This window comes from Musca vetustissima, unplaced genomic scaffold, assembly GCF_032173495.1.
Source record: "Musca vetustissima isolate MV318-11 ecotype Yass unplaced genomic scaffold, APGP_CSIRO_Mvet_v1 utg161935, whole genome shotgun sequence".
NCBI classification, from domain to species: domain Eukaryota; kingdom Metazoa; phylum Arthropoda; class Insecta; order Diptera; family Muscidae; genus Musca; species Musca vetustissima.
The window spans coordinates 26,851-42,195 of record NW_026882526.1 but is presented as its reverse complement, the minus strand read 5'-3'; the positions used below and the strand labels follow the sequence as shown (position 1 = coordinate 42,195).

At 36.3% G+C, this 15,345-nt stretch overlaps 2 protein-coding genes across 2 annotated transcripts; both read left to right on the top strand.

The window, feature by feature from the left end:
- Nucleotides 1-24: 24 nt before the first annotated feature.
- LOC133328997 (zinc finger protein 236-like) lies at nt 25-5,316 on the top strand (the record flags this gene model as incomplete). Its single annotated transcript, XM_061537498.1, has 3 exons — nt 25-150; nt 286-782; nt 849-5,316. Coding segments are annotated over 3 exons (5,091 nt in total), but the record flags the coding sequence as incomplete, so codon positions are not given.
- A 5,628-nt stretch (nt 5,317-10,944) lies between these two features.
- LOC133328996 (NIF3-like protein 1) lies at nt 10,945-11,913 on the top strand. Its single transcript, XM_061537497.1, has 3 exons — nt 10,945-11,108; nt 11,180-11,311; nt 11,748-11,913. Exons 1-3 carry the CDS (start codon nt 10,993-10,995, stop codon nt 11,911-11,913), a joined length of 414 nt encoding a protein of 137 aa, XP_061393481.1. The 5' UTR covers nt 10,945-10,992.
- The last annotated feature ends 3,432 nt before the right edge of the window (nt 11,914-15,345 follow it).

Genomic DNA, 15,345 nt, shown 5'->3' with positions numbered 1-15,345 from the left:
TGCCGATTCGGCACCCGGTGAAGATATGAATATGTCTGCCCCATTTGTGACGTGGTCTCAGCCACACCACATCAATTTACCAATCACATACGCTGTCACAACTACACCTCAGGGAATACGGAAAACTTCACCTGCCGTATTTGCTCAAAGGTGAGTAGTGAATATCAATGTTTTTTTTTAATTAAATTTTGTAAAATTTTTATTTTTTGCATTTAAAAATGTTGTCCTCCCTGAAATTTTCTAATGTTTTTCAATTTTTCCTTTCTCCTTCCGTTCCTCTTCTAGGTCCTCTCATCTGCCTCATCATTGGATCGTCACGTTTTGGTGCACACCGGCGAACGACCATTCAATTGTAAATATTGTCATCTCACTTTTACCACCAACGGCAACATGCATCGCCACATGCGCACTCACAAACAGCATCAGCACACCCATCATCGACGCAACTCGAATGGAACAAAGTTCAACTCCAAGTCGGCGGCAACATCGAACAGCAACACAACCGCTCCAGCTAATGCCACAACTCCATTAAGCAATGGACAATTAAATGAAGGCGTTAAATTATCAGCAGCTTTGGCAATGGCAACAGCGTCAAATGCCGTCGCTTCAGCTGCCACAACAACAACAACTACAACAACACCAGCTACAACACACGATAATCATAATCATCACATCGAGACAGGTGCTAATGACAAGCGATTAAATGGTAACGCCGAAACATCAGCCATAGAAAGTTATGAAAGTGATGGCGGCTGTTCCACAGATACATCCACGGGTCACCAGCACAACAACAATAACAACAACAATGACTTGAAAATTAACAATAACAACTATAAACGTAAGCTAAGTAATGATAATGATGAACATGATCTCGAACAACAGCAGCAACAAAAACCCCCAACTCCTGAAGAACTATTAAAGCAGCATTTAAAAGCTTTGGCCAACGCCGCCTGCCCTCCCAGCTCACAAACAAATGGTGAAAAATCATCAACCCCAAACCACAACAACAATGAATCTGTAATGTGTCCCATTTGCAATGATGATGAATTCACCAGTGTCACCGCCCTCGATCAACACATGGATGCCAAACATCCCGAAATACCAGCCAAATGTACAAATTGTGAGGTTATCTTCAGGACTCATCACCAGCTCAGCATGCATCCCTGCACTGCTGACATTAAATCGGAGCGTAGAGAACATTTTACACCTCGATCACATCGTTCAAGGGAAAATTCTCTCGACAATTGCCCACAAGAGGAATCACACGCAGAAGAACTTCACGATAACGCCACTGAGGAACAACAACGCCGTCGTGAGGAACTCTTCCGTCACTTGCAACTGAAAAATATGATGGCCCAAGCCAATGCCTCCTCACCTTCCTCCCATCACAACATTGAATTAACCGAAGATGATATTAAATCGGAACCCTCTGCTGGCCACGATTCCAAAGACTTGGCTGATATTCAATCGATTTTGAATATGACCTCATCATCGAATACCTCTAATTTCCTCAAGAACTTTGAACAATCGGTGAACACCCCCTCCTCTCAGTTCAGCTATGATCGTGACGAGGAAGAGGCTCAAGATGTTTTCACAGCCGAATTCCGTAAAATGAAGCTGCGTGGTGAATTCCCCTGCAAACTGTGCACAGCAGTATTCCCCAATTTGCGTGCCCTGAAGGGTCACAATCGTGTCCATTTGAGCGAAGTTGGCCCAGCAGGTCCATTCCGTTGCAACATGTGCCCCTACTCCATCTGCGACAAGGCTGCCCTAGTACGTCACATGCGCACCCACAACGGCGACCGGCCCTATGAATGTGCTGTCTGCAATTACGCCTTCACCACAAAGGCTAATTGCGAACGTCACTTGCGCAACCGCCATGCCAAAACCACACGCGAGGATGTCAAACGTGCCATTATCTATCATCCCTCGGAGGATTCCAGCTGTGATGATCCCAACAAGAAACAACATCTCTTCTCTTCGCCTGAAATTGATGATGACAGCGAATACTACCATCATCAGCCACACCCCAAGGATCGTTCCACACCCGTTTCACATCTCAAGGAGATGTTGACTCAGGGTGTTGGAGAACACAATTCTGGAAAGCCTGTCAAGATCCAAGTGAAAAATCTAAATGAACTATTGGACAAATCCTCAGCCTCTTCGGCCTATGGCGATAGCTACAATGACAAGCGTCCCGTGGACATTACCACTGCATCAGCAGCACCCCTTGATATGAGCATGGATGTTCTGGATTTGAGCAAGAAACCCAATAACACACAAACAAACGCACAAAATCCCCCCGAACCAAAGGTGGCCTTGGATGCCCCCTTGCCTTTGTTACAAAAAGATGATGCAATTCCATCGGTGTTGCCCACCACAGCTGCCACCAATGAGGATGTCGCCAACAAGGCTGCCGATTTGACATCGTTGGAAAAACAACAACAATTCCTGATGGGTCATCAACCATGGCTCAATGATCCTGCTCAATATCTACAGCAATTGTATCGCATTCAATTGTTGTTCCCTCAACTCAATCCCTTCCTGATGCCCAACTCACCGTTCATGCCAAATAATTTGGATTTCCAAAAATTGGCTCCCTTCTTTAGGACCATGTTGGGCGCCACTGGTGCTGCTCCTGCCATGCCAACACCAGCTGATTTAGAAAAAATCATGAACCCATCAGCAGCCTCTATGGCTGCAATGCCACCAATCAGCCCAATGATGTCGGAGAAATCCAACACAGCTCCAATGCCCTCGCCCAAGCCTGCTGGTCTACTCTCGCCCAATCCCAGTCACTTGAATATTCCCCGTCATGTTGTGAATCCTTCATCAATGGCTGGCGGTCAAGTTCCTCACTTGCCACCCACCATGTTGTCAAATGGTCCCGTTAAAATGGTGCTCAAGAATGGTGTCTTTATGCCAAAACAAAAGCAGCGCCGTTATCGCACCGAACGTCCCTTCGCCTGTGAACACTGCTCGGCCCGTTTCACCTTGCGCTCGAATATGGAACGTCACGTGAAGCAACAACATCCTCAATACTATGCTCAACGTCAACGTAGCGGTCATCATGTTATGCGTGGACGCGGTGCCAGCAGTGCTGCCAATATGAATGGCATTACCCATCTGCAGGCGGCAGTAGCCGCCCAGGCCCACTACGGTTCCAGTAGCAACAATCATTCACCCATTTCCGATCAAGTCAAATATGCCATTTTGGCTCAGCAGTTGAAGGCCCGCAAGGATCCTGATTTGTTGCAGCAAGCCTTGGTCCATGGCTCCAATAGTGTTGCCAATTCGAATATGTTTTTGGGAGGCCTTAATGGCAATGGTGTCGCCAGTGGATTTCCCCACTATGGATCCTCTTCTGCCCAACAACAACAACAACATCTGAGTCAAAATGGTACACCTAATGGTTCAATGGAAGATGATGAACCCAAACTGGTGATTGATGAGGATGAAGATGACGAAGAAGATGGTGATGATGTCGAAGAGATCCATGATGATCAGGATTATGACTACGATCACAATGATATACAATTAATGGAAAAAGATCATGGCGTGGATGATGATGAGGAGGAGGAGCAGGACGATCATGCCGCCGTTGAGGAAAATCAATTACCCACCACTGTGGAGGAAGTTAAACTTAAAAATGAGGTCAACGAGGAACCCAAAGGGGCAGCCAAAAAAGTGGCTGAATCTATTTTGGAGCAAGCCATTAAGGCTGCACCAAAACCCTCAACAGAAATGGTGCCAAACAGCAGTACCCTGAAGTCGATGATTGCTCAAGCCCCTGCTGTGGGTAAATCACTTAAAGATGTGGCCAGTTCTGCTTTCAAAGATGAATCTCAGGATTTGGTACCAGTGGCAAAGTTGGTGGACAATGCCACCAGTAATTCGGTCTCGTTTAACAACTATTTCCGTCCCGGAGATGCTGCCAACCACATGGATCAAAGTGATGAAGAAGGTTTGGTGGCCTCAGGCAGTGCCAGTGAAAGCAACAATTCCGGTGCTGAAGATGCTGCCAGTGGTGTTCCCACTAAGAAGAAGTCAGCCTACAGTTTGGCGCCCAATCGTGTATCGTGTCCCTATTGTCAACGCATGTTCCCATGGTCTAGTTCTCTGAGACGTCACATCTTGACGCACACTGGCCAGAAACCCTTCAAGTGCTCGCATTGTCCACTGCTCTTTACCACCAAAAGTAACTGTGATCGCCATTTGTTGCGTAAGCATGGTAATGTAGAATCGGCCGTTTCCGTCTATGTACCCGATGAGGATGTCAACGAACCCATTCCATTGCCCAAATCCGTCGAGGAAATTGAACGCCAGCAAAGAGAACGTGAAGAGGAGGAAAAACGTCGTTTGGCTGAGGAAAAGGAGCGCGAACAAAAGGAAAAGGAATTACGCGAAAAAGAACAGCAATTGGAACACGAACGACAACAACAACGTCAGGCCATATTGAAGCAATTGGCAGCAGTACAGCAGTATAATCAATTTCAATTGAAATCGGAAACCTCCTCCTCCGCCACTGTGGGTATCTCCTCTTCCGAATTACCCTACAAATGTCATTTGTGTGAGAGTTCCTTTGCCGAGCGGAACCAATGTCTGGAACACATCAAATGTTACCACTTGCAAGAATACGAATTGCTGTTGTCCAAAGGAGCCATCGACAATGAGTCGGAGGCAGCAGCTCAGATTCAATCGAACGAAGAGGAAGAACGCCAGCGAGCCAATGAGGAGGCCAACAAGGGCGGCAAATATCCCGATTACAGTAACCGCAAAGTGATTTGTGCTTTCTGCATGCGTCGTTTCTGGTCCACTGAAGATTTGCGCCGTCATATGCGTACCCATTCCGGCGAGCGGCCATTCCAATGTGAAATCTGCCTACGCAAGTTTACGCTGAAGCATAGCATGTTGCGTCACATGAAGAAGCATAATGGTGGCATGAGCATGAATGGTTCGCATCATGGTATGGATGGTTTGAATAATGGCAATAGCTGTTCCGACTATTCGGATGATGAACAGGCTAGTGGACCACCAGCAGCACCACCTGCCGCCATGACAAATGCCAATATCAACGCTTTGTTTATGGGTTCCATGAATTCCAAAATTCAGGAATTGCTCAGCAAAGCCAGTGAATGGGGCAGCAACAATGGTTCAGTGCTGCGGGAACGCAAACAAAATATGGCCGATGATAACGGTATGCAGCCTCAATCGGATTTAATTGGAAATCTATTGGGTATCAGTGATCAGGGTATTTTGAATAAATTAATGTCATCACCGGATGAGGCAGCCAAGCTGTTGGGAGTTGAAAAATAAATGGGGAGTGGCAAAATGTGACCCTTGGTAACAAAGGGGTGTCGCGCTCACTCTCGGATTTTTTACTCTCTCACGTTTAGAAAACGATGTTCTCTAGTCATTTGTGACAACAAGTTCTCTTTTTATGTGGATTTGCACATTTACACTCTCTTGCGGGTATTTATTTCTCTTGCTCACTCTCTGGGTTTGAACTGAGTTCCGGGAAACTCGGGTAGGGGAAGCCCCGCATATATCCTTAAAACTAAAAAAAAACTTTAAATTAAAGTTTCATTTTTTGATCATTTTCATTAGACTTTTCTTACAACAACAAACAAGACAAGACATAACAACAACAAAAACCAAAGTTTACTCTTATAAATATTATTATTATTTTTTTTTAATTTTCTTAGATTTTTCTTTTAAATATTTTGTATTTTAAAATATTTTAGATCATAGGATAGTTTTAGCTAGTTCTAGTAAATAATTTAAAAGAAAATAATTTTTAACAAAAACAAAAAACAAATTTATATAAGAAAACGTTGTGAACAATATGTTGATATCAAAACAATGAAAATCGGTGCAACCGCTTTAATAGTATATAGTCTCAAGATACAAATATAGAACAAGACTTCAAGATCTGAACCATTCTCTATTCCTCTCTAGCATTCCTATTATTCTATACACCAAGAAGAAGAAGAAGAAGAAGCAGAAGACTACGAAGTACTTAAAACTGAAAATATTCTATGCCTTGTAAAATTTAATTATAGTTTTCCTATCCTCTCCCTCTCTCTCTCCCTATTTTCCTATTTGACAAATAGCTCTCTCTCTTTCTCCCTTTTTAGATTTTAGGTTAGTTTTGTAAGTTCTAGGTTATACATTAGAAATGTTGTACATTTTTTTCTAATTGGAGGCCTTCTGGAACCGCTATGTGGCTTATTACATTTATAGACAAACAACCAAAATACATATACATACATAGAAATATATTCATAATAATTATAGACTTAAAAAATATAATAAAATAGACCTATGTACTCTTAATTAATATACAAATTTAGAAATTTACACAACAACTACACACATTAAATACATATATATTGGTAGTGCAAAAAAAAACTAACAACGACAACACACAATTTTTTAATTTTAAATAAAATGAAAAAAAATATTTTAAAGATTTTACAACATTTTTAAAAAGAGGGAAAAGGGCCATAATGGCAACCAAACCTCTTGGCCCAATTCCCATAATTTTTTTATTTTAAACTCCTCCTCCTCTTATTTGTACTTATTGTAATTTATCTACTTTTTTCTAAATTTTGTTTTTTTTTCAATTTTTTTTATTTCTTTTGCAAAATTTTTTTATTGACTTTGTTTTTTAATTGAAATAAATGGAAAAAACACCAATAATTATACAGCAATAACCAAAGCATTTTTTGAGTGTATGTAGTAGTTTTTAAATTGCAACAACAACAAAATAAATATTTATATAAACGAAAAACAAAAATATTTGAATTATTACACCTTACTTATATTATTAATAAAAAAAACCACTACTATTGTACTATTTAAAAAACAATTGTAATTTTATTTGAAATGAAAATACTTATATACAAAATTACAAAAACAAAACCATATGAATAAATATTCAATAAAAATACAAAAATTAAAATAAATAAATTTTTGTTATTATTTTTTCTTAACAAACGCGGGAAGGGGAAATTAAAAACTCTGGGCTTTATACCCTGCTTCATAATGAAATGGTGTTTTTTTATTTTGTCATCAACTTGAAATATTCGCTATAGAGTCGAAAATGTACAGGGTGAGATGAAAACCTGCAACCAAGTTCAGACTGCTGTCGTTTCTAAGCCCGACGTCAAGGAAGTGGACGGAAGAAAACAGCAACATCAGCAGAAATGGTTCGAAAATTACGCCATAACAACCAATGGTCGCTCTCCTCTCGTATTAATCGACCGTGGCATTAGAATAAATGCCGAATATTATCATGAAAATATTATGGAGGATGTATCAAAGCCTGGACATTCCAAAAAGACTCAGCACGCTCCTTCCAAGAATGGTTACAAAATGAGGTTCCTCGCTTCATTTCCAGTGCACAATCTCTGGATACCAATCCATTGGACTATTGTGTCTGGAGTATTTTGAAAAGCAAAGTTGGCACTAAAAAATACCAAAGTGTCGATCACCACAAGCTAGCGATTCGCCGGGAATGAGCCAAAATAACGCAGAGCAACATTCGGACAGCGTGTGACGGTTTCATTGACCGTTTGAAGGCCATAATTCGTGCCAAATGTGACCGATTCGAATAAATCTAAACTTATTCTAAAATTTGATGCTATTTCCGACATTGTTTGCATTCATTCATACTGTATTTTCTTCTATATTACAAAAAATAAAAATTTTAATTTTTATTTTCAAAAATGTATGTGTCATCCTGCTTTTTAACATGGTGCTTTTTTTTTTTATATTATTTTGGTTGGCCCACTTTCTATAGGGATAGAAGGTTTAGTGCCATGTATCCGTATGTAGCTTTGCTACGAATTTGACTTTATCCATAGATGGTGGTTTGTGTTTTGCAGGTTGACTTCGATCTTCTTTAAGAATTTGACCACAATGTTCAGACTTTCTAAGCCTTGTGTATCAGTGAACTCTTCTACTGTGAAGGAGTCACATAGTAGCGAAAAGCATCTTCTTTTGCTATTAAATTTACGGAAATTAAAAATTTCATGCGCAGCTGTTTGGATTTTGTTGAACGACTCGTAATTTATAGGTTATCCGTATTTAAAAACACACGTGTTAGTTAAGCGAACGCTTAACAACCGCCATTTTGTAAAAATCTATTTTTAAGCCCATGGGCGTGTAGTACTCATTTAAAATTTTTTTTACGTCTTTCTTGTGAGCCGTCCGAGGACGAACTGAACATGGTGCTTTATTATGCTCTAAAGAAAGTAAATGCGATTCATTTGTACTGTACAAAATAAATCAAATAACCAATGCCATAAACCAAATATCAAGACCTGGGGTTTATGTCTCAGCTTGAATTAGCTTAATTCCTAAAATTACCACCCTGTGGTTCCCTCAAAAATTAATTTGCTTTAAACATGAAATTACAAACTTAATTAGCGTCTTGGTTTATAAATTGAGATGTCAAACCTATCTGTTTAGACTAGTATTCAAATGAAATGAAGTGGATTTGATAACTGCTATTAGTTTACGTATACACACTTCTTTCCTCATTGCTGTGACAATTTTTCAACCAATATTTGCATCATTTTCTTAGAAATTACTCTCCGAAAGGTCCGAAATGCGTAACATTTTTTGTTGTCCGAAATTAAATGAATATATATTATGAATGCATGTCAGCAGCTGCTATATATATATATATATATATTAGTTAGTCAGCTATTTTAAATATAAACTAAATTCAAAGAATACTTTCAGGAGTAACGATTTTTTTTGTGTGGGGGGAGGGGTTTGTTGCAGGGTTGTATTTGAAATTATTTCGATTTAGCATAGGATTTCGAGCAAATCGACATATTGAGTGGATTTCACTTTGTATGCATGTCATAATTACAGAAGGTAGTCTCATTTGAGAATTTGATTATTTGAAACTCATCTATCAATTTTAAATAATTTGTTTTTTTCCCGTACTCCAAGAATCTACTAGTTTTTACTACTTTCTTCGATATCATAAAGGAAAATGTGTTATCGTAGTAAAAAGTAGTTGATTCTTGCAGTACGGAAACAGACCATTTGGTTCGCTACCGTACTTTTTAATATGAAATTCCATAAAATTTTATGTATGTCGATTGGCATATTTTCAATAAATTAAACAAAATATATTTTCAAAAGTTGAACATTGCTCTCTCTCTTATATTTATAAGTTTTAGAGGCAAAGAACTTCAAAATATTTTTAAATATAATTTTTTTAGCAATTTTTGCCACTGAACACATAGTTTGCGTACATTTCGAAGGAAGATATTTTCATTTAAATTTTGAAAGCTGAATACTGTCAAAGCAAATTTATGAAAATATTGAAAACATGAAACATATGGTATGTTCCCGTACTGCAAGAATCTACTATTTTTTACTGCGATAACACTTTTTTCTTTATGATATCGAAGAAAATAGTAAAATCGAGTAGATTCTTGCAGTAGGGGAACAGACCAATAATTATGCCATGATAAGAAGAAATGTATGACTTGTGAATGAATCAATATGTAAATCGTATTCTCAACTCGATTTTGAAAAGAAAACCTGACATTTCATTAATTTTTCGCGTTTTTTGTTGCATATGTTTTCATTTATTCGGATATTATTGCCCCTAAGGAAGGGTACATTTTCTTTCTGACAAAAGCTACCTTGTATAATTGTACCATGTGTGCACATTCATATCCATTGTTTATTGCTTGTACAAAGTTTTACTGAATAATTTTTTCCAGTAAGACTTAAGGTCCATTTACATATACGATTTTAAATCGACTCGATTAACGAAATCCAGAAATACATCCTAATTGTTTACACATACCATTAATTATGACCTAAATGCCGATCGGCTGATGTTTGTTAGTATACATACAAAATTATGAATTTGCGCCAAAAATATTTTTCTTTGCAATTTGTAAATGAAAAGAAAAATTACAACAATGGAATTTTTTTTTCAAAGCTGTTATCGTTTGGAACGTAAAAAAACCCACATAAAAACACTCAAAATTGAAAAATAATTTTTATTTTCCTTTGATCATTCATTTTTTATTTGGCAACCGTTAAATTTAAAAATAAACAGCATGTAGAAACAGTTGCAAATTTTGGTACTTTGTTTGAAAGTTGTATTTTTTCGTGCAAAAACTGCATTGGATCTATTAGTATTATGATTTTAAAGGTCGTTTACATTAAATCGGATTTGGTTAACCCTGTGGGTTTAAATTTTCAATTCCTTTGAATATATGCCAAATAAATCCTCATAATGTAGGTTAACCCGGTAAAAAGTTCTAATGTAAATGCCGTTTTAAACTCCTTGTACATTAGAACTTTTTACCGGGTTAACCTACTTTATGAGGATTTATTTGACATATATGCAAAGGAAATGACAATTGAAACCCACTGGGTTAACGAAATCCGGTTAAATGTAAACGTACTGTTAAATTTGTATGATAAATCATGGTAAATTCAGACTGATTAAGAAAATAAACCCTGATACAGCCTTTAATCATGATTAGATTTTATATGTAAATCCGCTTTTATCAATACTCAGTAATACAAAATTCGAAATAGCTGCCTCAATTCACAATTAATTGTGAATTGTTACAAAATATCCAATACGCCGACATACTTAATATGTCATTTACAATTATTGAAATTTACTTTCATTTATATTATAACAAAATGAAATCCAAATATTAAAAAATTGCATATATCGTCTAAGCGGACAGCAAAAACAACAACGAACAATTTAATCGGCAAAACAATAAAAAACGACTAATAATGAAACGATACTAAAAAAAATAGATGAACTAATGAGCTTGTATAGTTCCGATCGTTCCTTTCTCTGAGTAGTTCGAATGAACTTGTTCCGGCACGACACACCATCTATCCAACCAGCCGGCCGGCGAACAGTTTTGTTTTGGAATGTTGAAATCAGCAGCTTCAAGAAGTCAACAGTTTTTAAGATTTTACGGAAATATGTCTGGAGGTTTAGCTCTCAAGGAAGTTGTTACCAGCTTGGAACAATTTGCCCCCTTATCCTATGCCGAGAAATGGGATAACGTGGGTTTGCTGTTGGAACCATATGATCAGACGTAAGGGAATTACCCTCGAATGCGATATTTTATTTAATATGTAATACATATATATATCATTTCCCTTTTAGACCCGTGGAGAAGATTCTACTCACGAATGATTTAACGGAGGCTGTTATGCGGGAAGCCATCGACAAGAAAGTCAATATGATTCTATCGTATCATCCACCAATATTTGCTGCACTCAAGAGGATAACCCAGAAGTATGTAACGGATTTTGGCAAAAGTTGAATATATGAACTGAACTGGGATCGAACTGAAATTTTACCATACATTGGTTTTGGTATGGTAATTATGGCAATATATATTTTTATTAAATTCGCACACGGTGCTAAAAGAATTATATTTTTTAAATTTCATATATTGCTATGAAAATGTTATTGGAATTAATTTTTGGCATCAACTATTTCAAAAATTGTTAATTTTTACGAAGGTTTTGTTTGCGTTAGTTGAGCTGTCCATCTGTCCATAGGAGAAGTATGGACTTTCCCCACATAACCAATATATAATAAGCTTACAGTACATAACACTTGTACAAATGTCGGATCGATTTCGGTCCAGCTTCTATTTTCAACTTGTTCCCTGATTTCTCATAAAAGTTTTATTAAACAAATATAAATATTTTCGTTTGTATTTTAGAGATTGGAAACAACGTATTGTAACGATGTGCTTTGCCAACTCCATTGCTATGTATTCACCCCACACAGCCTGGGATGCTACGTTGGGTGGTGTAAATGATTGGCTTGCAAGTGCATTGCCAGTGAAGGATGTCAAACCCATACAGGTATTTATTAAAAAACAATGAATAAAATATAATCTTAGACTAAATATAGGGTAAGTTTTCTTAATATTGACATGTAAAAGTAAAAAAATCCTATCACTGAATATGAAAACTACATTGAATAATCTTCAATAATATTGTCATCTATCTCTGAAATTCTCTGTCATCTATCTCTGAAAAAGTTTTCTTAACCTATAAAGTGAGTGTATTAACCATGCCGAGTATTTGATAATTTTTTCCTAAAGTTGGCAATTTAATTTTTTAATCAATTAATTTTAGTTGTTTGGCCCAATATAGATGGAAAGTATTTTAATACCATTTTATAAAAGAAAATAATAAACAAATCGATCAAATATATAATTTTCTTCAATTACAATACGATATGCCGACTATAGAAACATGTCATGACGACGATTAGTAACTGGTGTCGAATATTGCCAAAGAAGCACTATTTTACTAAATTGTCAAACTAAATAAAATGTTGTTCATGACATCGGGAAGCTTCAAAAGTGATAGCTACCGAAATGTCAGGTATTAAAAAAACATCTCTTGTTGAAGATTCCATTATTATTAAACTTAAATATAAAAGTACATGAAAACCTTCCTGAATTTCTATCATTTTTTGAAAGTTTATTTATGTATGTGTGACACACACAATGCATGAAGAAAATCAAAATAGTTTTGATTTTGAAAATGAATACCTATCAATCTGGTGAATAATATTCATTTTGAAAGTTGTCAGTTGTTTTGTGTACAAAAATAAAAAAAGTGTGACGGAATAAAAAAACAACTGAATTTACGACTCAAAATGCAATTTTTGGGACAAAAATCGATTTTTTAGAATAGTGATTGAAGAGTTTGCCATACACTCGTCAATCTCACATATACAAAAAGGGGTTCATCGGCATGACGGCATGATTTATAGTGTATGGGGCCCTTTATACCCTCAGGCTTATGGCTTATGAGGGTATATCGTCATCATAAATGCAAATGGTCGTAACTACAGAAAAATTCGAAATTGACTTTTTGTTTGATTATTGTTCGTCTAATCAAACTACACGTTCACACAAAATTTTAGACATCTAACGTAAAAAACAGCGATCTAATTAAAGAAATTCAAATTCAATAGCATGTTTTTATCAGGGACCGAAAATAACAGTTATTTTTTAAAATGCGAACAAAACAATCTTCATGTTAGAGACATGGGACATATATAGTGTCATATACGAATAGATTCGTATTGAGGAAAAAATAAAACTCCCAAAAAGAGTTTTATTTTTAACGGAAAAAATAAAAATCCCAAAAAGAGTTTTATTTTTGACGGAAAAAATGAAAATCCCTAAAAGAGTTTTATTTTTAACGGAAAAAATAACAATGATTTTTAACAGTTAAAAATCAATGTTTATTTTTTTCCGTTAAAAAATAAATAATAAAAGTGGATTTTTTTTATTTAGGCCACAAAATAACAGTTATTTTTTACCTAATTTGATATAACTTATAACCATTACGGTCCCTGGTTTTTATAAATGCAAACACTCCTGTAAAAAACTAAAAGTCGCAATTGTAGATAGAAATTCTGAAATTATATATTTATGTTACTTTTGGGACGTTTGGTATTGAAAATGAGATATATCGGTCATTTTTTACAGTAGCCCCCATATAGCGGTACCCCAAAAAGAGGTATTTTAAGGCTTTTCCTCGTTTTATTAACTAATTAGCTATAATTAGGTATTTTTGTTTCCCACTGGGTGGAAAAGTACCCTGTGCAAAGTTCTATCGCTATCGGAGAAATATTTAATGTCTTTAGTACAACATTTACATAAAATCGGTCGAAAATGTATATGGGAGCTATATCGAAATCTGAATCGATTTTCACGAAACTTAGCACGCATCATTCTAGACTCAATTCAGTACGCTACGCAAAATTTCGTGCAAATTGAAAGAAATATAGGGCATTTAATGCACTATTTACACAAAATCGGAAGAAAATATGTGTGCGAGCTATGTCTAAATCTGAACCGATTAAAAAAAAAACAAAAAACAAAACACACGTCACTCTAGACTCAGTTTAGTACGCTGTACAAATTTTAGTCTCAACCAGATAATTATTAGTCATTTTGTTGTACTAAAATTGTATTGTAGGTACGTCCTTTTGTTTCAAAAAATATCGTGTCAAAAGGACGTAACAGACATAAAAACTTTAAAAACGAAAAAATTTTATTTTTGTTTTCCAAAAAATAAATACGGCTCTATAGTGTGGTTAAACTTTGAAAAAATTTTCATCCATACTCCATTCTTATAGATTTCATAATGTTTTTTGCTTCTCCTGTAAAATTAGTAAAAGTATAGCTACGTGCGTTTGCATTTATGATGACGATATGCATTGATACGGCATAAATGTGCCTCATTGAAAATATTCTTTGGACCAAATTCGTTTTAGAAAATTTGGAGTCGATTTACAAATGTCCGTTCGTCCGTTGTCCTTCTGTCTGGCCGGCTCACGATAACTCTTGAAGGGAATAATCGATTTCATCCAAACTTTGCATATCCTAGTATTTCTTCCAGACTTAGTTCAAGTTCGATGATGGGGAATATCCGTCCATTCCTTCTGGTACGTCCCACACAAAATGGTCAAAATTGTGCAAAAAAAAATAATTTTATAATATCAATAACAGACAATACTATTTGAACCAAACTTTGTACAACCTACTATCTTAACCAAGCCTAGAGCAAGTAGAAAGATGGACCCATTCCTTCTGGTACCTCCCCCACAAAGGGTCAACATTTTCAATATTTATAAATCCAATATCAGGCGAATGGAATGTTCGATTTGAACCAAACTTTGTACAACCTATTATCTTTACGAAGCCTAGATCAAGACCGAAGTTGGCCCTCTCCTCTCATCTCGTATAAAATGTTATAATTATAAGAGACGCTTTGGGGGTTTGCTGAATTTATAGTTATTTTAAACATCGTTCCCTTTGGTTTAGCAAATTTGTCAATTCACTGTACTGTAATTTGGAGAAGTCAATTGGATTTTAACCCTTTGAGCCCCGAATTTTCCCCCGCAATTTTAGAACAAATTTCTGTTCACAGATTTAGAGCAACTATCCTACATCCATGCACACTACATCCATGCGCACGGGACATACAGTACATTCATTCGGAAATATTGAAGTTCAATATATAGAAAATCAAATGCAAAATAGGCAGAAAAATTATTTTAAATTATTCTCTATATTCATTTTTACAAAAATCAAAAATAATTCTGATAGCAGTATACATACAATACGAAACGATTTAAATAATTTGGACTTTATGCACAAATTGGTACTGTACACAAATTTACCCTTTTCTCTATATTGTAAAGCTTATAACTTTACCAACATTTTGTTTTTTTATTTTTCTTTTGATATGTGTCGTCCATAATATCTACTAGCTGCATATAGAATATAT